Here is a 20,055-nt window from a genome sequence, read left to right on the forward strand (position 1 = left end):
CACAGAAGAGCAGGGTGCTGACGTGATTTCTCATTTAGGTGTGCAGAAAACTATATTGGGGGGCGTGTCACAAAACAGTCTAAAGTCAAGCTTTAATTTGAGTTCTGTACAATTTATCGTGGTCACTTTGGAAATCCAGCAGGACATGCTGCTGACTCTTGCCACAGTGGCTTTGTTTTGGAGGACCAGTTTTCTTTGAATGGTTCTTTACTGCTCAAATGGTGGGTCTTCCAAGCTGAAGCAAGATGGCATGCCCAGTCTTTTAAAGAGATGAGTTGATACCCAAAGATGCATTAAAACGTCTACATAAAAATGCTGGTGCTGTTAAATCTCTCTTAAGGCTCCTCCTGTCTTTTTGCCTTTAGGCTGTCCATCTGGCCCAGGCAAGCTTCCAGATCGAAGCCTTTGGCTCCAAGTTCATTCTTGACCTCATACTGAACAAGTAAGTATACAACAAATCTTCCTAGGAGGCAGGGACAGTAAAACTTCATTTCCAAGATGCATCAAAACAACGTCTGTCCTGAAGCAACTGATATTTTCTAGTACATTATTTGGCAAGAATACTTGAAGAAGAGCGAGAAGACTGAATAGTAGGTGTATCTTTATTTTTCTTTCCTGAAAAAAGACATTTAACATGTTACATGTCCCAAATAGAAAACTCACATATTGTGATTCTTAATAACTTTTACTGAGCTGTTGATGATTTCAGACTTTCATATGTATATAAGGAATATTCTGATTACTGTAACCTCACCTTTTCTAATCTTCCCACCTCAAATACCCACCCTGTCCTGTTCTCCTGCAAATCTCCTGTCCACATTCATATCTTATTTTCTTTTTTTGAGACCCACTGAGTTTAACCAGAATTAGATATGTGACCATGGAGTTTGAAACTCTCCACTGGAGTCTGGTGGGCTTATCAGTGGGCACATAACCAAAAACAATCACCACCTCTCTCTCAGAATCCATCAGTGGCCAATAATTCAGTAAGGAGGGGGTAGGACCCTGCTAGCCCCTCTCTGATCCATGGTTGACTCTTGAGGGGCCTAGTCTTGCCATATTATAATTTAAAAAAAAGGATAAATATTTGAAGTAATGCTAGTTAATTAAATGCTAACTGTAATAAATCCTATATAAGAGGCATAGCAAATTACTGACTGAAGCATAATTAGACTTAAGTCTAGAGATTTCTTCCATTTTTACACTTTATAATGCAACACACATGACTTCTGTAGGGAGAAGAAAGCAATGACTCCCATGTATTTAGTTTGAGAAAGTTCTTTGCTTCATAATTCACTGATGTAGATCCTTTGAAACTCTGTACTGATGAAAATTCATTCCACTGCCTCTGCGGCTGTGTTTATGTTGATATTTAAATGCTTTTTCCTAAGTTGGAACAATTAGTACAGGTGTTCCTGTGCAGAGCGTGAGCAAGAGCTCTTGCCTTTGGTGATGGTGGTTTCCCACATGAGTCTCTTCACTTATAGAGATACTAGACAGGGTTTTTAGCTCTCACCAAACAGGACTACATTTTATAAGAAATAATTACTTAGTGCTACCAGACACTGTAATGCAGGTGACCCCAGCCAACATCTGAGGAATTGCAGAAGACTATTCAATTTCTTATATGCCAAATTCTGTCAGCTCTGCAGAAAAAAGCTGCAGAGTAAGCTTCGGTGCTCCTTACTCAAGTGTTAGTGCAGCTTTAAGTCAGAATGAGTCAGCAGAACTCAGAATTTCTGTGTTAAAGATATTGCAGGTTTTCTTCTCTGCTTGAGTTCCAGCTCACCATGCTATGTCAGCAGAGTGCCTGCATAAGAGATTGTCTTGCCAACTCATAGGCTATGTTGCGTCCCGGGATGAGGCTAATTTTAGTTTGTCTCAGTCCTCTACATATTTGACGCTGCCTGAGGTGGAGGTAGCCGTCAGTGCTGCAGTGTACTTTGGAAAGGGCAGCTCTGCTTACCACTGACTGCAACACCAGTGCTACACCAACTGCTGTGTCTTCTGAATATTAAAGTATCATGACCACAGCAGAACTTTCCAGTGAAAGAAGCAACGTCTGAGAACGGGTCTTAGGGAATGTCCAGGGTACTTAGACTTACGGAGGCAGACCAGAAAATATTCACTACCTAACATTTAACATGCAGAGGAATGAGGCAGAATGCCTATCATGAATATCCCTGCTTGAGGAATTGAGTCTGGGGACAATTGCTACATAAAAGTGACTTCAGAAGAGTGTGAAGTGCATTGTGCTAAAGATTAGCATGGATTGCAGTGTGACCAAGCCTGTTAGGACTGTAGGTGAAGAAAGGAGGAAGGCACTGGGAATAGGTTATTGCTCAAAAGGTACTATTTGCCCATGGAAGGCTAGGGTTTCATTGGAAGAGTCAGGCATATTGGAAAGAATTGTCTCATTACAGTAGACTCTTGCACATTCATGACTGTGTTCAGTAGGAGACATTGAATAAACTTCTTCATGAATCACGTGTTCAAAAATAGTGTATGGCAGTAGCCAGAGAATTTAAATTCTCATATAAAGAATTTAGCAGTATAGTTAACCATGTTCATACTTTGGTTACCTGGAGTAAAAGTCAGCAATTTTGCTTGGTTTAAAATGGTGCTTTATCTGATCACAGTAACAAAACAACTCAAAAGGATGTCAGTAGGCATTTAAAGGGATAGCATCTTATTTCACATGCACCTAAAAGTTCCACTTTTGTAACTAACTGACACACCAAGGAGAGGCAGCTCTTCAGGTAGGAGGAATGTGAAAATAAATGTTAGAAGGGGTAATGTTGGAGACCTACCTTGTAAGACACTAGGTTATCTGCAAGGCAAGTATTGAGAAATGGGCAGGGAGGGGAAGAAGGAGAGGGAGATGATGGAGAAGTACATCCAGGCATTGAAAGGTCAAGAGAGACAGTAAGATGGATTATCTCTTTGGGTAGGATATTCATCAGAGGAATCATTAACATCACAGATAAATAGATGGGTATGGTAGGGAATCTGAAGAGAGTTGAGACCCACCAAGCTAAGCAGGGCTCCCTTCTTCTAGGTTTCAGAGAGTGTGGGGAAATCCCTGTTATGACGATGATGGTTAGCCCATCGTTGTGCTTGCAATCAGGTTGTTTCTGATTCTCAAGCAGCTTAAGTCCTTTAGTTAGTGCCTGCTTCTCATACAGGAAGAGATACTTTAGCCCCTGGTTGCTAAATGTGCTTGGTAAAATTCCTTTGGGGAATTGCGGATTGCAGACTCATGGACAGCATGGCAGAGTGCCTGCCATTTCTTTCATAGCAAATAGAAGGGAATATAGAGAAAGAAGCCTGGGTAGCATCTAGCCCAAATCGAACAGATCTGCAATAGTATGTGGACATAGGAAGACAGGGGCATATATGCAACGCATGAAGGGAGGGTTGGCCCTTTGTTGAAATTTTCATAAATAACAAGGGTAAGACAGAGGGAGATGATAATTCTGATGATCTAAGCCAAGGGGTAGCTCAGCTTGTTGGACTTTGAGACTGGAAAAAACAGTCCTTAGGAGATGATTAAAGGGCTTACTCAATGGTTAAAGAACGGGAAAGAGGGAAATTTGCTCACAAACCAGTCTTGAATTTCACAGAGTTGAGTTATGGATGCACAGTACTGAGGGAGAGAGATAAGCTATATAAAGAGTGATACACCCGAGAACAAGTAAAGGACATCCAGGAACTCAGTGCTGCTTCTTTCCACTCCTTTCAAAGGCTGAGATTTCTGATGTGGAGCTGGAGGAGGAGGAGGAGGAGGAGGAGGAGGAGGAGGAGGAGGAGGAGGAGGAGGAGGAGGAGGAGAGAGATTAGGTCAAATTAGAATGTTACAGTTATGGACAAATCATTTCCCATTGGTCAGCATGTTTGTTTATGGAGCTGAGTAGAGTCAGATCCAAAGGTTAAGACAGGAGAGAGGAGGAGGAGGAGGAGGAGGAGGAGGAGGAGGAGGAGGAGGAGGAGGAGGAGGAGGAGGAAGAAGAAGAGGAGGAGGAGGAAGAGGAGGAAGAAGAGGAGGAAGAGGAAGAGGAAGAGGAGGAGGAAGAAGAGGAGGAAGAGGAGGAGGAGGAAGAGGAGGAGGAGGAAGAGGAAAAGGAAGAGGAGGAGGAGGAAGAAGAGGAGGAGGAGGAAGAAGAGGAGGAGGAGGAAGAGGAGGAAGAAGAGGAGGAGGAAGAAGAGGAAAAGGAAGAGGAGGAGGAAGAAGAGGAGGAGGAGGAAGAGGAAAAGGAAGAGGAGGAGGAGGAAGAAGAGGAGGAGGAGGAAGAGGAAAAGGAAGAGGAGGAGGAAGAAGAGGAAGAGGAGGAGGAAGAGGAGGAAGAAGAAGAAGAAGAAGAGGAGGAGGTGGAAAAGGAAACCCAACTGAACAACCACTAAGCAGCAGCAACAGCAACGATGACAACAACAACAGCAGCAGCAACAAAAACTAACAAACGCCACACAATATGAAGAGAAAGACGCCAAGCTTTTTCATCCTTTTCCAGTCACCCAAGATTGTATACACAGGTCCCAGTAAAGAGGCAGCAGACTTACAGTTCCTTAAAAAGCAACCGGGGAACCACTATGATTATAGCCCAGGAAGCTGAGACGTTACCCACGGGGGAATCTAGTGGACATTAGTAATGTGTCAGCCAACTGCCCAGTGTTCAAAATTAGTGATCCTGATGTTGACTAAAAGCAAGTGAAGACTGAGTATTTATCTATTTCTTCTTTGATGAAAACTCATGAATGGTCTGGAACCTATGCTCAAGTACTTGGGAGTCATTCCCAAAGTTGCAAAACTCAAGAGTACTGAACAGAAGTCTTGTTCTCAGGCAATGCTAAGACACTCAGGGAGGGGATGCTTGTAGGAAGTCTTCAGTTGGTAAAAATCATTAGCATTGGTTTGATGGGTATGACAAAGCAGAAAAGGAGTTAAAGCCTTCAGCAGTGTCTTGATTAGACAGTTTGTATCTAGAGGGTAGTTTAAAAAAAACTAGTGGAGAAATGTGAGCTGGAGGAAGTTGCCTTGCGAGTTACTTCCGTAAAAACATTAATGGCAAATATGTCTTTCAATGGAGGAGGAGAGGTAGAATAAAGAGAGCTGGGAGATAGACAGGAGGTGGGGAGAGGAACCTGTGAAGGAGACAAGAGACTGCGGAAGTGGGAGGAGAATCTGCAGAATAATGATGTTGACAGTTTCAAAACTGAAAGACGTGATTCACATCATTATCTGCAGTTGAATGCTCTGGTAAGTTAAGAAGCAATAAGCATCCTTTGGATTTTCCAGTTGACTTCTTACTGGTGGTTGTGGGAGAGTGGTTTTAGTGAAGCTAGGGGTCTTGGGGGGAACCAGTTATATAACATGGGGACAGCAAATGGCCACTGAAGGAATTTTAATCCAGTAGTATAGCTGCTTTGGCAAGGGATCACATCCAAAGATATGATCTGGCCAGAATGCAAACACACCCTGGATTACAGTATGACCTGGCTGGAATAGAGACACACCCTTAATACACATATTTAATTCCAAGCAATGAAGATAAGGTTAGTTAGTAGAGGAAGCAGCCATATTTAAAAGTGACATTTGAGGGGCAGACAAAGTGATGAATTAGATTTGACAAAATGAATCAGAGATAGGATATGCCCAACTGTCACATGCACAGCCGAGAAAGAGAGGCTACTAAGAGCAGCAAGAAAGAAAAAAGTGAGGCGGTGTGTGTGGTGTTGTGTGTGTATGGGCAGTTTTACTTGGACAGTATAATAGAGACAGGTTACAGGTTAGCACACAGGTGAAGGTAGAATGAGTCAGAGAGTGAGAAGTAGCCAGAGGATTGGAACAAATCGCCAAAATTACTATGAAGCCAGTTAGAGCAATTCAGTCAGAAGCTGAGAGAAGCCAAATTGAACCAGTCATCTTGGAAGATTAGATTGTATGGAGGCTAGAAGCTTTCCGGCCTAGGCCTAGGGCTAGTTAGAACAGAGAAAGAAACACTGTGGGCTAAGCCCATGCTGTGTATCTTATCATTTCATCCAAGGAAATAAAAGTGACATTTATAGGTGTTGTAAAAATATAAAAATGTATTGTTGTCTTTTACCTCGCTGGGTCTGCACCGCGCTGTCCCAAGATATCTGCTAGGTATCTCTGCGGAAACACATCCCAACTCCTTGGTGGCCCAGTGTCTCCAGCCGCCGCACAATTTCCTACACTCAAACCCTCACATAAAAGAACACACAACACAATAATCTTTGACCCAATTGATTAGATATAGTTGCCCACAAAGCCCAGTACCATCCATCCCTTAGGAACACTGATAACAACCTATAAATACACAGAGCAGAATCTTTACGTCATCCTCCATCGTCCTGCCACGGCTTCTCTCCCTCTCTCTTACCATTCTAGTCTCCTCCCCTGCCTTCAAACTTCCCTCCCGCCCATCCTTCCTTCTCCTCCAATGACAGGCCTCCTTCTATCCTGTACCACCTGTACTTTACAAATTCAATGGGGGGAAGGTTCTGGTAAAGTCACCTGAGTCCTGAGTACAGGACTAGGCAGCTGTCCTTGGGGCAGTGGAATTAGCATCAAAATACAGATAACTCCAGGGCAATCCACTAAGTATAGGTGAGAGGAAGAGTTAGAGGAACACATGGTGTCTGTTTTCGTGATGATGGAGCAAGTTGATGAACTGAGAGATGGAGCTGGTGAGGAAGGGTCAACGATACAGAGGAGATAGTCTATGGAGCAGGTTCTTCGCTGCCATTCCCCACTGCATTGGGAACATGCCGTGTGGTTCATGTGGCATGGTTCCTGTTGTCCCAGAGCTGCTCACCAGAGATTAGTTTAGAAAATAACAGGGTTTGGAGGTCATTGACTTTTTGGATGCATAAATCTTCAGGTCACATGATTGGCTACAGGTGACTGCCCAGCCTCCTAGCACGCACTCCTGTTTATTTAAAGGCACACACCTGTGACCTCAGCACTTGGCCAGCAGAGCTAGGAAGATCACCTGCGCATTCAACGCCAACCCGTTAAGCTCAGACAGCAAGGGCTACATAGAAAGACCCAGTGACACATAGACCACAACGTATATGCTTGCCCACTATTGACCCATGCGTAGGACAGAGAAGGAAGAATTCTCACTGTGTACTAATGTTCAAACATTCAATTAATCAGGCAGATACGTTATTCTTGTGAGAGTCTTGACAGTGCTCACAGAGAGCTGTGTTTTGGGTGGAAACTGCAGAACTCCATGATAGTTGGCTGTAACCTAAAAGCAGACGTGGAACGTGTAGCTGAAGAAGACTGCTTCATTAGTAGCCAAGGGAGCTGAGAGAAGGGACTCAGGTCGGCCTAGGTGGGGCGACACTGGAAGCTGCAGTTAGCAGCAGGCACTGGAGAATAAAGTCTGCGTGGGATTCAGAGTAGCACACAAACCCCCTTGGTAGCATTCTCCTGTGTATAGAGCACAACTTTGGCTGGCTCTCATATTCTCCTTCTCCGGGGTGGGGAAGGTGCTGTGTGGGTACACCATGATAAGATGTGCAGGGGTATGGTGCATGCTGACAGTGGGGACAGATTCAGATAACTTCAGGGGCCTCAAGGTCTCCGCATGGATGGGAATGGCCCCAGTGATGAGCTGAGTAGGAAAAAAAAAGAGCAGAATTTAAAAAAAAAGTGTTACTATAATATATCCAGGAAGGTGGTTCCAGATTTAGAAGAGTTCTCTGAATTTCCTGGGACTCAGGGGTGTTTACGAAGACTCTAGAAAACGCCGATGTACAGAAGCATATGCACACAGCAATTTGCTCATTAAGAGCAGTTCATGCTGTACTCTGGGAAGAAGAAAACAGCCTTTCTGAAATCATCTCGGTTAGGTTGAATAAAGAGCTGTGCTGACTGACGTGGTTGATTCATCCTTCAGTCTACACTGAGCATCTAGTTTGTAAGATGCTGTGCTGAGCAGCCTAGAGAACTCAAGACTGTGCGAGAGGTCTCCCCTCCCAAGAACCCACGGTTAAAAAGAAAACTCCCAAGACAGAGAAATTAAAATATACACAGATGATATCAAAACATGAAGGGTCAGGGAAGAACACACCAATTAGTTATACAATACCAGGAAAGTTCAAGTACCGTTATACAGACTGAGAAGGCTATGATCATAGATTTAGAAACACACATACACCCCCCCCCCCCCCCACACACACACACACTCACAGACATACACACCAGTTAAAGGAAAAGAGGCCACAGATTTGAAAGAGAGCAAGGGAGCAGGTTTATGAGAAAGGTTAGGAGGAGGAAGGGAAAAACGATGTAACTATATTATAATCTCAAGGGTGGTGAGAGACGCTTCTCTCGGCGAGTGGGTCCTGAGTTTTACAGGGTGCTGCTGTAGAACATGGATCCCTGCTGCTGAAGCCTGAGGGGAGATGAGGGGAGGATTCCAGGAAATCATGGGTAATGGAAAGGTGAGTCTGGGAAGAGAGGACTCAACCGAAGTGAGGCCGCTTGCTCTCTACGGACATCTGGACATCTTGCCCAGAGGAATCCTGGGACTCGGCATTCTCAGATCATGCCTGCCAGTCATCGAGAGGCAAAGGAGTTAGGTTTTGTTCACCAACTGTCCAGATAGTGGTTGGCCGTGAGCTGCTTCTGGGGGAAGTGACTCTTCACTACCTCCTCCCTGGGAGGACGCTCTCTGGCCATTTCTCAGGTAATCCTGGGGCTGCCGGTGAATTTCGCACTGAGTGCTCAGAACTCAGCTGGGCTGGGCACATTAGGCTCTTCCCAGAATGCTTCAGATTCTTAAGGGACCCACACAGTTGAAGTTGGTCGGTGAATGAGGGGGATGGAAAGACACTAACTCTCAGGGTTAGGGGCAGGAGATACACAAAGTCAATAAACAGCAGACCAAAGGCCAAGACCTGGACCTTTCTTTTTTCTAAAAGGGAGTTTCTGCTTTGTTCTGATTAACATGTACTTCAGCTCTGTGGATTTTTTGAGGCCTAGCCTTCACTTTGGTTTGAAAGGAGGAGGATGTGAGAAGAAACTGGCCTCCTACCTCATTTTGTTTTGGGAATGAATGGGATCAAGTGCAGTGAGCTTGTGCTAGGGGCGGCCGGAAGCTAACTGACCTGGGCCCAGCCCGACCTGGAGGCTCGACTAGATTTTGATTTCTGGACTTAACGACTCCTGTCCTAAGATGGCTGCCTTGCGATGAGGCACCCAGGCTTTCTCTTCCCTAAGCATGTTGGTCTCCCTGCTCACTTTCACACAGGTGAGGGAGCACAGGGAATTTGGAATCTAGAATTCCATCTTAGCTCTGTAGCAGAGATTACCAGCTGACACACTCTCGGGGTTGTAGTTTCAAGAAGTCAGAGTAGCTAACCCGTGGAATCCATTTCTGGATTCTGTGGCTTTTAGTGTTGCTATTTAGGGCAAATGCTTCTTTCCTAAGTTCGAGGGGTCTGCAGAAGGAGACTTTTGAACTATACCAATGATGGCGTCATAGACCATATTCTTTAATAACCCACTAAGGGAGATGTGCTTATCTCTGCTTCTGGGCAATCTGAGAGCTGGTGAGACTCGGTTGCAGTTTGGATTTTCAGTCTGGTTGTCTGATGGAGCCTCTTTCGTGGCTATTCAGGATTACAGCACCAAACTGTTATTATCCTAGTGAGCTGGGCATGGTTCTCTTGATTTTCTATGTTTATGTTGACTGACAATATCGACCGACTTTTAATGATATAAAGAAACATGCATAAGGCTCCAGTTACATTTAAAACAACCTCGTGCGTTGAGCACGGCCATCGATCATGAGCTGACCTTTATCTCTCTAATGCTAATTAAAATGCTAAATTTTTATGAACCTCAGTACCTCGTGGAGCTGTTCTCGGAATGAGGTCTTTTAAAAGATAATTAGAATGCAGTCTTTTGAGTGAGACCAAAATTCGGCATGACTGGTTTCTTCATTAGAACAAGAAATCTGAGTAGTCATGAATGGATATAGAGAAACCACACAAGATCAAGAGATGGTGACATCCGTAAGTCAAGGAGACGCCTCCAGAATTATCCAGCACAAAAGAAAACCCACAATCTAAACATTGGTATTTTTCTCCACATCCTTCCTGCCTCTGATGTTTCGGCCTAAACCAGAGCTTCGTGCTTGTAAGTCAAGTGCTCTCCCTGCAGTCTGTGTATTGATTCTTGATTTCCACAGATGAACAAGATCTAGCTGAGGCTTCTCTTCCGCTTCTAGTAAGAGGCCCTTTGGTCCCACGTCTTGCTGTCTGTTGACAGTGATTGTCATGAGTGAATCATCAAGGCTGAGAATATCAGAATGGTCTCAGGAAACTAGCTTTAGTTTTTTCTAGATTCCAAGAGGTAATACAGTTGTGCTGCCCCTGAACAGAGAACCTGGAAGCCACAACAGAGAAAGTGTGACCATGAACAATTTATATCAAAATCAAAAGAATCTAATTGCCTGCCAATGACATCTCTGGATACTAGGTATTCAACACAGGATATAAAATACAAACTTAGTGAAGCAAGAAACTCTTTCTTTCCCCTTTTTAAAGGAAAGGTTGTACTTTAATATATATATATATATATATATATTATATATATATATATATATGCTCTATCTGCCTGTACACCTGCACGTGAAAAGAGGGCATCAGCCCCCATTACAGATGGTTGTGAGCCACCATGTGGTTGCTGGGACTTGAACTCAGGACCTCTGGAAGAGCAGCCAGTGCTCTTAACCCACTGAGTCGTCTTTCTAACCCCAAGGAACTATTTCTTGGCTGCTGAATAAAAGGAGGCCCCATTCAGGCACCCAACTTGAGGTGGAATATTGCCAAATAAACCATAACTTGATGCATTCTTCAAAGCACCTTTTCATTTTTGAAGTCAAAATTGTTCATAAAAATTGTAGCAGAGGTTAGTCACGACAAGACAGTGAGAAGCACAGAGGGTTCTGCATGACTAGGCACGGAGATGAGTTAATTGCTGTGGTTACTGAAGCTAGATCTTAATTTTTCTGACAGTCAAATGAGAAAGGCAATATCCTGGCTTCTGTTAATTTTCACTATCTTGTGAGAGTTCACTTGTCTGTCCGCAGATAGAACTGTTTCCTGCTGAGGAGGACCTTGGTCTCTGGGTCCTGGAGCAGTAAGACATTCATCAGCATTATGGGTAATATGGATAACCACCATTTTGCTAAGGAGCAGCAATCATACTTAGTGGGCTTCTCATACTGACCTTCTGTGTGAACCACGTACATAAAGTTCTTTCTAACAACAGTGAGATAGCCAGTAAATGTCCACTGATGGAAGGAAGCTTTTCATAAGCCATCCCCACTGCTTTTATTTCATGATATTTATTGAATGTCTGCTATGAGTCAGGAAGAGAGGACTCTCCTCACGAAGCTTAAAGGATGGGGAGAAAGATAGTGTCACAATCTCTTAATGGCAGCCCTAGAAGTGCTATAGTAAAGAATATAGGCGCTTTTACTCACATAGCAAGGGCATGTATGCAGCTGGTCCATGCTGCTTTGTGGGTTCTTTCCCCACCCTTTATCCTCCTGATTTCTCCACCTAACACTGGATAGGAGAAAAACAAGGTTAGAGTAGAGAGAGGAATTAGGAAAATCCCTGAATCTAATCCTTTTGTTTCTTCTTTGACAATTGCTATTAACAAACCATAACCAACTTCCTAAAAGACTTACACCCAATCCCCCAACTCTTGGGGCCCTAGCATTTATAGACCCTCTGAAAAGTTCCCAGAGTTCCAAACATCACACAATCATAGAAACTACCTGCAGCTGGCAAAACCATGCCTCTGCTAGAGCATGAGGCAAATCATAGCCAGCTGCTACGGATAGTTCAAGACCATCCTGCATCCCTACACCTTGCTTTAAAACAAAAGCACATTTTTATAATATTTCTGTGTCTTTAAAAGAAACCAAACTTCCCAAATTTTCAAGATTGTCACTATACCTGTAGGTTAGATTAAGGTTAGAAGTGGCTATAGAGTTAGATCTCTGTGGAAATCTATGTTCCAAATTAGACCTGAAGCTTGATTGTAAGAATTGGCTAGGTAGACATTTGAAAGTGGAGGTCTGGAGGCTTCGATTAAGAGAAAATGGAGGAGGCCTAGAGAGAAGTCTCAGCTGTGAAGAGCACTGGCTCCTCCAGCAGAGGGCCTGGGTTCAATTCCCAGCATCCACATAGTGGCTCATAACTGTCCATGACTCCAGTTCCAGGGGCTCTGATGCACTCACACAGACTTACATGCTGGCAAAACACCTGCATAAGTAAAAATGAATTTTTTTTAAAAAGAGAAAAATGGATGTCAACAAGATAAGCAAGTCTAACAGTGACTCCTAATGACAGCTGATAGCAGAACCTGGGGCTGTCCATTGGCAAAGCCTCTAGGAGCTGAGACATTACCTCATCCATTTGTGAAACTATTGCAAAATAGCCCAGAACAATAGAAATTTATTCCTGCAGTTCTGGAGGTGAGGAAGTCTAAGACCAAGGTACAGGAAGATTTGAATCTGGTAAAGGATGTCCGCTTCAGGATGTTTCTGTACCCACAAGGGGTAGAACAAGTATGTCCTCACACTGGGGAAGAGATGGGAGTTCGAGGCAGCTGTCTGAAGCCTGTCTTGTCATGGCATTGAGGTCATTTTATGTGGGGAGAGTCCCTATGGCCTTGTCTTTGCCCCAGAGCCCACATCTTCATGTCATCACCTGAAGGTTAAGTTTCAGTTTGAGTTTTAGAAGGACACCGGCCAGATGTGTTTGAAACTCCCTACGGATGTGAACCTCAGAGAAATGAAACAAAATACACCCTGTCTTTCACATTGCTTTGTTTTTTTAATTTGTATTTCATGCATAAATCTAACTCTAAAGAATGATTTATTAAACTTTCCTCTTGATTTTGTATGGATTTATATAAAGTCACAGCTTGATACCAGATAAAATGACTCATTAATATCCTTGGGTTTTTTTTTTTTTTGTGCCAATAAAGATTGTGTTGCTTCTAGCATATTTCTTTTGGTGATTCACAGACAAGATTCATCATAGAATGTCATTTCTCTGCTCTTTTTAAATTAATTATAAATTAGAAGCCCCAATATTAGAATGCTAACTACAGCTGGTTATGACTTGTTTATTAAATTGCAGGCATCAGAAATGTCAGTTCTAATTCATCTTCCCTGATGACATCCGTGTGCTTTAATGTTCAGACTGTTTTAAAAGGAAACAACGCATAGAGGCTTAGGTTTTTTTTCAGCAAAAAATGTTCAAGTCTAATTTAAATAATTAAAATTGCATTTACCTTTTTGCAGGGATGCATTTCAAGTAAGAGGCTAAAAATCTCTACCACACCAGGCAGGGCACATTTTATTTCTTCTTCATTCGTCTTCTGCCCAAGCACGTCCACTCATGCAATAAAGCAGACTTGCCAATGTGAGTAAATGATTCTTACACCATGTAGACAGACTGTAACTTTTACAAATCCCCAAGAATTCTACTTTAAACTTCCTCTGGTTTTACTGGAATGTAATTAACAAAACTATACCTTTTAATATATGCAGTATATTGTTTTGATATCTGTCTCTATTGTAAGTGACTACTATACTCAAGCAAACAGGCATGCTAATTGCATCACCACCTACATAATTATCATTTCCTGTTTCCTTTCTTCCTCATCTTCCTTTCTCTCATTCTTCTCCTCTTCCCTTTTCTACTTCCTCCTTTTCTTTCCTCTTTCCACTTATCAGTCTTTATAAATGTAAGAGTGAGCAAAAATCTCCTGTCTGCACGAACTCCAGGACACAGCACAGCATCATGCTGCATATGGTTTCTCAGCTGTACATTAGAGTCCTAGAAACTCTTCATCTTGGTTAACTAACTTTCTTTCCCACCTCCCTCCCTTCCTTTCCCTTCTTTTTGTTTCCTTTCTTTTCCTTTTCTTCCCCTTCCCTTCCCTTCCCTTCCCTTCCCTCCCCTTCCCTTCCCTTCCCTTCCCTTCCCTTCCCTTCCCTCCCCTCCCCTCCCCTCCCCTCCCCTCCCCTCCCTTCCCTTCCCTTCCCTTGCCTTGCCTTCCCTTCCCTTCCCTTCCCTTCCCTTCCCTTCCCTTCCCTTCCCTTCCCTTCCCTTCCCTTCCCTTGCCTTGCCTTCCCTTCCCTTCCCTTCCCTTCCCTTCCCTTCCCTTCCCTTCCCTTCCCTTCCCTTCCCTTCCCTTCCCTTCCCTTCCTCCCCTCCCCTCCCCTCCCGTCCTCTTCCCCTCCTCTTCCCTTCCCTCCCCTCTCTTTCTCCTTTTTTCCTTTTTATCAAGGGGGCTTTCCTGGAGATGTAACAGTATTGGAGACTCTTGCCTATTGTTACTGATCTGACTTGGTCTTAAGAACATGCTCTGCTCTATAAAAATATTCAGACAGTGGTATGGGAGTCTTTATTTGACTCTCCCACTCACTTCCCTTCCTTCCACATTCTACAGTGTGTGGCTATAGGACAAGAATGAGATTAAGTTCCAGGGAGCCCACAGTTTAGGATTGGATCAGAGAAAGGAGGGGCTTGCTACTGATTGCAATATTAGGCTGAGTAATTCAGGGATGACTAAGTTGTTCAGGCAGGAAAATAACGCTCTCTGAGCACTCATTAATTTTCTGAGATGAGTCACCAACCTGCAGTGTTTATTAACTGTACAAATGATAAACTGTTACCTATTTTGCATCTTTTTATCTAATTCATATCTCTCCCCATGCATCTTTGGCAGTGTTTTATAAGCTACAGGAAGAAGTTCTGATGTTTTAGTGGAATTAGAGACACACCCGTGTCTTGTTAGCCTCTTTCCTATGACGTTAGTAATGTGGTCTTTAATCTTGACATGAGAGCCAGCAGCACTTTCAGGAGGAAATAGTCTCTACCTCTTCCTCTAGCTTAGCACTTCTGGATTCTGGGTGTGCTTTTGAGTTAGTGAACTGTGGAGAAAGAGCACACACACCTCAAGAAACCACTAGCAATTCCTTTTCTTCAAGGCAGTTTTGAAGGAAGGTTTGCAGCTCTGTGATTCATGGTAGGAAACTGTTTGTGCCCAACACGCTGAAAAAAAAAGTAAAAAAACGCTCATATGACACTTCCCCTGTTTTGGATGGGTATTCCTCCCACACTTCCTCAAGTAGAAGATGACATATCCTTACTATGGAAGAAAACATGGTCCATCTTGTCTTTTGAGAGCTGGATTTTTTCATCAGAGCATATTTCCTACCTGGTGGTTTTCTGAGTTTAAATCAGCCGATACAGTTCCCTTTTTAGTCCCCTTTTTCTGAGTGAAAGGGCTCTGTTACAGTAGCTGTATACCCTTGTAGAGTTGGCCGAGTGTGAACTTTTGAAGGTGGAAGGGTTCGTCAAGGCTCTGAGGCTGGTGAGAAGAACCTTCGTTAAGACACATCAGTGAAATAGTAGTGCATCCGCTCCTGCTCTTCCTGTTCTGAGGACAGCTAGCCTTTTTTGGTAGACTTTTTATCATGAGAAGTTGGGGTTAAAATCTTCAAGGCCCCACAGGCTTGCTTTCCAGGTGAGATCCTCCTTTCTTGTCCAGCTGAGAAGTCTGAGGGTGAATCAAGAACCCCCCTAGGCTTGACAGGACTGGTTCTTAGACTTGATCCTTGCTTCCTGGTGTGTGCGTGTGTGTGTGTGTGTGTGTGTGTGTGTGTGTGTATGTGTATGTGTGTATGTTCCCTGTTTTGTACTTAAAAGCCTTTCACTCTTGGACACTGGACACTTTCCAATACCTTTTGGAAAATAGTCCCTGAGATTGCTGTTGTCCCCAAGAAAATAGCCAAAATTTTGTTCAGCCAGAGTACAAAAGGGTACAGTGCCTTTTCCAAGAAGAAAAGAAAGTTTCAGAGAGCATTTTTTTCATACATGATAAGTCCACACTTGGAGCTTGTAAGTCCCTATTTATAGACCTTCCCTGCTGTGCTCAGTACTGTTGATCAGCGGGGCGTTTTTGTAGTGTACAAAAGGCCATTTTAGCGTCCTTAAGAACTTTCTGCAAGGTGAAAGCTATCTCAAATCTAATGCTGCCCGGTTGCTGTCTCAGTGTTTCACAGACAAGATAAACTTAATGCACTCCCTTGTGAGAGGACCATTCAGAGATTCTCATTGACAGACAGCTAACTACACTGAATGGCACTAACGTGAATGAGGGTGTATCAACATTCTGTTCAGGATTATGCCGCGATAACTGAAATACTTGGTTTCTTATCCAGACAGCATATTAGGCTTGAGGCTAATAGTTAACCTGTACCTGATCCAACTGATTGGTATGCATCGACTTTTCCTCTGTCTTAACTTTAGAGATGATGGCACTGTGTAGAAGCCATTAGTGTGACGTATCATACTTTTACTTTCACTGTTTATTAATTATTTGTAACACATGTAATATGCAGCTAATTCAAAACAAGTCACCCCTCGATGACTTAAAACTTTACATATAAAATTGTAAAATTTTACAGATAACTGTAGCTATTTTCTCCCATGTTAACTGTCAGTCAACAGAAACTTCTCTCCATTTAGACACGTAGAAGAATTTTCTAGGCTGGCACGATGGCTCAGCAAGTAAAAGCACTTGCCGTGCAAGCCTGGTGACCTGATTTTGATCTCTGGAACCCACATAAAGGTAGAAGGAGAAAACCAACTCTTGTGACCTCCACATGCGTGGCATGACAGGCACTTCCATACACACACAGATCACGCGCACACACACATTCACACACACACATAGACACAGACACACAGTCACACACACACAGACGCACAAACAGATACAGACTCACACACATGAATACACACTAAATAGGTTTTTTCTTCTTGTAATTTCAACATATTTTTTATTGACTCCTTAGTATATTGGTGGTAGAATCAGTGTTTGTTGTTTTGTTTTGTTTTTTAGTTGACTTTGAAGAACCAGAGAATCTAACACTTTTAAGAAGCATGTTCTGTAGATGTAACTTACTCCCCTTTGGATTTCAAACAAACTTCAGTTTAGAAGGCTGAATTCATTGCCCCCATTCACAGCGTGCGACATTCTGTGCGAGGCCCCAGTGATTTTGAAATGATTTTCTTACCTATTCCTTCTTCCTTCCTCTTTTTCCTACCTTATTTCTGAATGTGTTTTACATACTCTTTTATTTGTGTATGTTCTTCTAAGACACATACTATGCTTGCACAGGCCATTCCCATAAGCAGTGTTTTCTGTACATTTCTCCAGCATGGGATTTAAACATCTGTAAGTGTGTCTACCTTCCCTGATATCTAACCATGGCAGTGGATCTCTGGAGTGCGTCCAGTACCCATTCACTCTCCCAGGGAGAGAAATGGTCCTAATGGGTTTGTATGAGTCAGTGTAAATATAGCCCATAGGCCTGTGTGAGAGAGAGTCTAGTACTCAGACTTGCTGTAGCATCAAGGGCTTATCCTCCCGACAGCCTACACTTGTCTCTCCCCGCTTGAGCAGAGCGCAGAGCTCCACAGTACATTCAGATCCCCACTCATCTGTGTGCCAGACAAGCTGGGTTGAGAATTCTGTTGATTATATTTACTGGATAATACTTTCAGGGCTAGGAGATTAAGCCTATGCAAAGCACCATCTTTAGTATAAATTAGTTCCCAAAGGGACTGTGTTAATTTGTTTAGGCTACTGTGATTCTTAGGGGAGTGGATTTTTCTCTTTCAGAGTACTGTGCTGTTCAACGTTATCCTAATGTTCCCCTGAATATTTAGTGTGAAGGGCTGGATTCATATGTATTCAACGCCACCTGTCATACCACCAGCCAAGGGGGCCCTTGGTGTAGAACAAAGATTACAAAATTAAATGGCCGACCTTTGCAGATGGTACCTGGCAAGGTGCCTGTTTGAAACTTAGGTGACAGGAGGAATGGTGTGCGTAGGGAAAGGGAGCAAAGAATGATCAGCCACAGCATAGAACTGTGCCCTGTGCCAGGCAGAGCCTCGGCCTGGGCCCGGAACGAGGAAGTTGATAGTGAGCTGTTGTGAAAAGTGAACTGAAGCAAAGTGATTTGTAGCAAAATACTTCACAACATTTTCTGATTCTGTCATTGGGGCAAATTGTGGGGCTACTCAGAACTGCTCACCTAGATTGGGGGGCGTGCTTCTGAGGAACATGGTATGAGAGGGACCTTCATGTATATGCGGCAGTTAGTGGTGTTTGGTTCCTTTGACAAAGTACACTTGGTATACCCTGGCTCGAAATCAGACTCTTTCTGCAATTATTCTACACGAATTGTTCCAGTCTTGGCTTTTGGGTATAAAGGTGTTTAGGCAGTCTTTCCTTCCCTCCCTCCCTCCCTTCCCTCCTTCCTTCCCTCCCTCCTTCCTTCCTTCCTTCCTTCCTTCCTTCCTTCCTCCCTCCCTCCCTCTCTCTCTCCTTCCCTCCCTCCCTTGTTTTGTTTTATTATTCATAGCACTTGAAGATATTGTCATATTCTATTTAAAAAGCCTTCTTTAAATGATCATCGTTGCACTTATACAGCGGTATGGGCTGTGACTATGTAAATTTTGACCTATTTTTCCCTTCACTTAAACATAAAGATCTATTTCTAAGCATCTGTACTGGGACGCCTCAATTGCACAGGCTCGCCGTGTGGTATGTTGTTCTACATTGAGTAGGCTTTCCTAAAACAGTATTTATGCTTCAACTTATTAAACTTTGAATTATTAATTCATTTCATGGTTTTGTGTGTATAAGTATTTTGTCTGTCTGTCTGTCCATCTGTATTCCATATGAGTGCCCATGGCGGTCAGTAGAGGACATCAGATCCCTTGGGATTGGAGTTATAGATGATTTTGAGTTGCCGTGTGGTTGTGGGAATCAAATCTGGGCTCTCTGCAAGAACAGCGAGTGCTTTTTACTACTGAACCAACTTTCCAGGCCCAAAATGTAAAACAGAAGGAGGAGGAGGAGGAAGAGGAGGAAGAGAAGGATGAGGAGGAGGAAGAGGAGGAAGAGGAGGAAGGGGAGGAGGAGGAAGAGGAGAAGAGGAGGAAGAGGAGGAGGAAGGGGAGGAAGAGGAGGCAGAGGAGGAGGAGGAGGAAGAGGAGGAGGAAGAGGAGGAAGAGGAGGAGGAAGAGGAGGAAGAGGAGGAGGAAGGGGAGGAAGAGGAGGCAGAGGAGGAGGAGGAGGAGGAAGAGGAGGAGGAAGGGGAGGAAGAGGAGGCAGAGGAGGAGGAGGAGGAGGAAGGGGGGAGAAGGAGGAAGGGGGAGGAGGAAGGGGGGAGGAGGAGGAGGAGGAGGAGGAAGGGGGAAGAGGAGGAAGGGGGGAGGAAGAGGAGGAGGAGGAGGAGGAGGAGGAGGAGGAGGAGGAGGAGGAGGAGGAGAAGTCATCATTATTGAGTAAAAAGAGTCCTCTAAGATCTGAATCCTGGATCATTGGAGTAACTGTAACTTTACTTCTCTGACTTTGCAGTTACTGCTTTGCCTGTTTGACCAGCAGTGTAGTGAGTTCGTGGCTCTTTTCTATTGTCACCTATGCTCATGTCCTCAGTTTATCTGCCATTTAATCTGGTTCTTCATAATTTGTCCCTCCTTGATGCGTTAGTTCTAGAATAGCCAAAATTATTAGCATTTTATAAAGTCAGGAGTCAGTAACATTGTATAAAATCTTGGTGTCTCTTCTGTTAGAATATTAAGAGATGTTTTACCTTTGGAGGCTAGAGAGCTAGATGGTGAGTTGTTAAGCTTTCCTAGTGAGCTTTGGTTCAGTTCCAAGCTCATGGTGGCTCACAATTGGCTATGACTTTAGTTCCAAGGGATATGACACTCTCTGGGGACACATATATATACATACATGAAGGCAAAACACTAACACACGTGGATTAAAAATAAATAAACCTTTAGAGAAAGGAGATGTCCCGTCATCGCCAGGGATTCTGAAGCTTGATAGCCTTCCTGCCTTGTGTTGTGGATGCTGGCCATGTTGTAGGGTGCTTCAGAGTATCAGGGACCAAAGTCTGTGGA

General features: G+C 43.6%; 1 protein-coding gene across 3 annotated transcripts in view; it reads left to right on the forward strand.

Moving 5' to 3' along the window:
* Adam23 (ADAM metallopeptidase domain 23) overlaps positions 1 to 20,055 on the forward strand; it is a 146,964-nt gene that overhangs the window by 31,507 nt on the left and 95,402 nt on the right. For all 3 annotated transcript variants that reach the window (NM_001029899.3, NM_001393708.2, XM_087565319.1), the window contains 1 exon segment: positions 366 to 442. In NM_001029899.3, coding sequence (NP_001025070.3) covers positions 366 to 442 — 77 coding nt within the window.

The sequence above is a fragment of the Rattus norvegicus genome, chromosome 9 (assembly GCF_021556685.1).
Source record: "Rattus norvegicus strain SHRSP/BbbUtx chromosome 9, alternate assembly SHRSP_T2T, whole genome shotgun sequence".
In the NCBI taxonomy this organism is placed as follows: domain Eukaryota; kingdom Metazoa; phylum Chordata; class Mammalia; order Rodentia; family Muridae; genus Rattus; species Rattus norvegicus.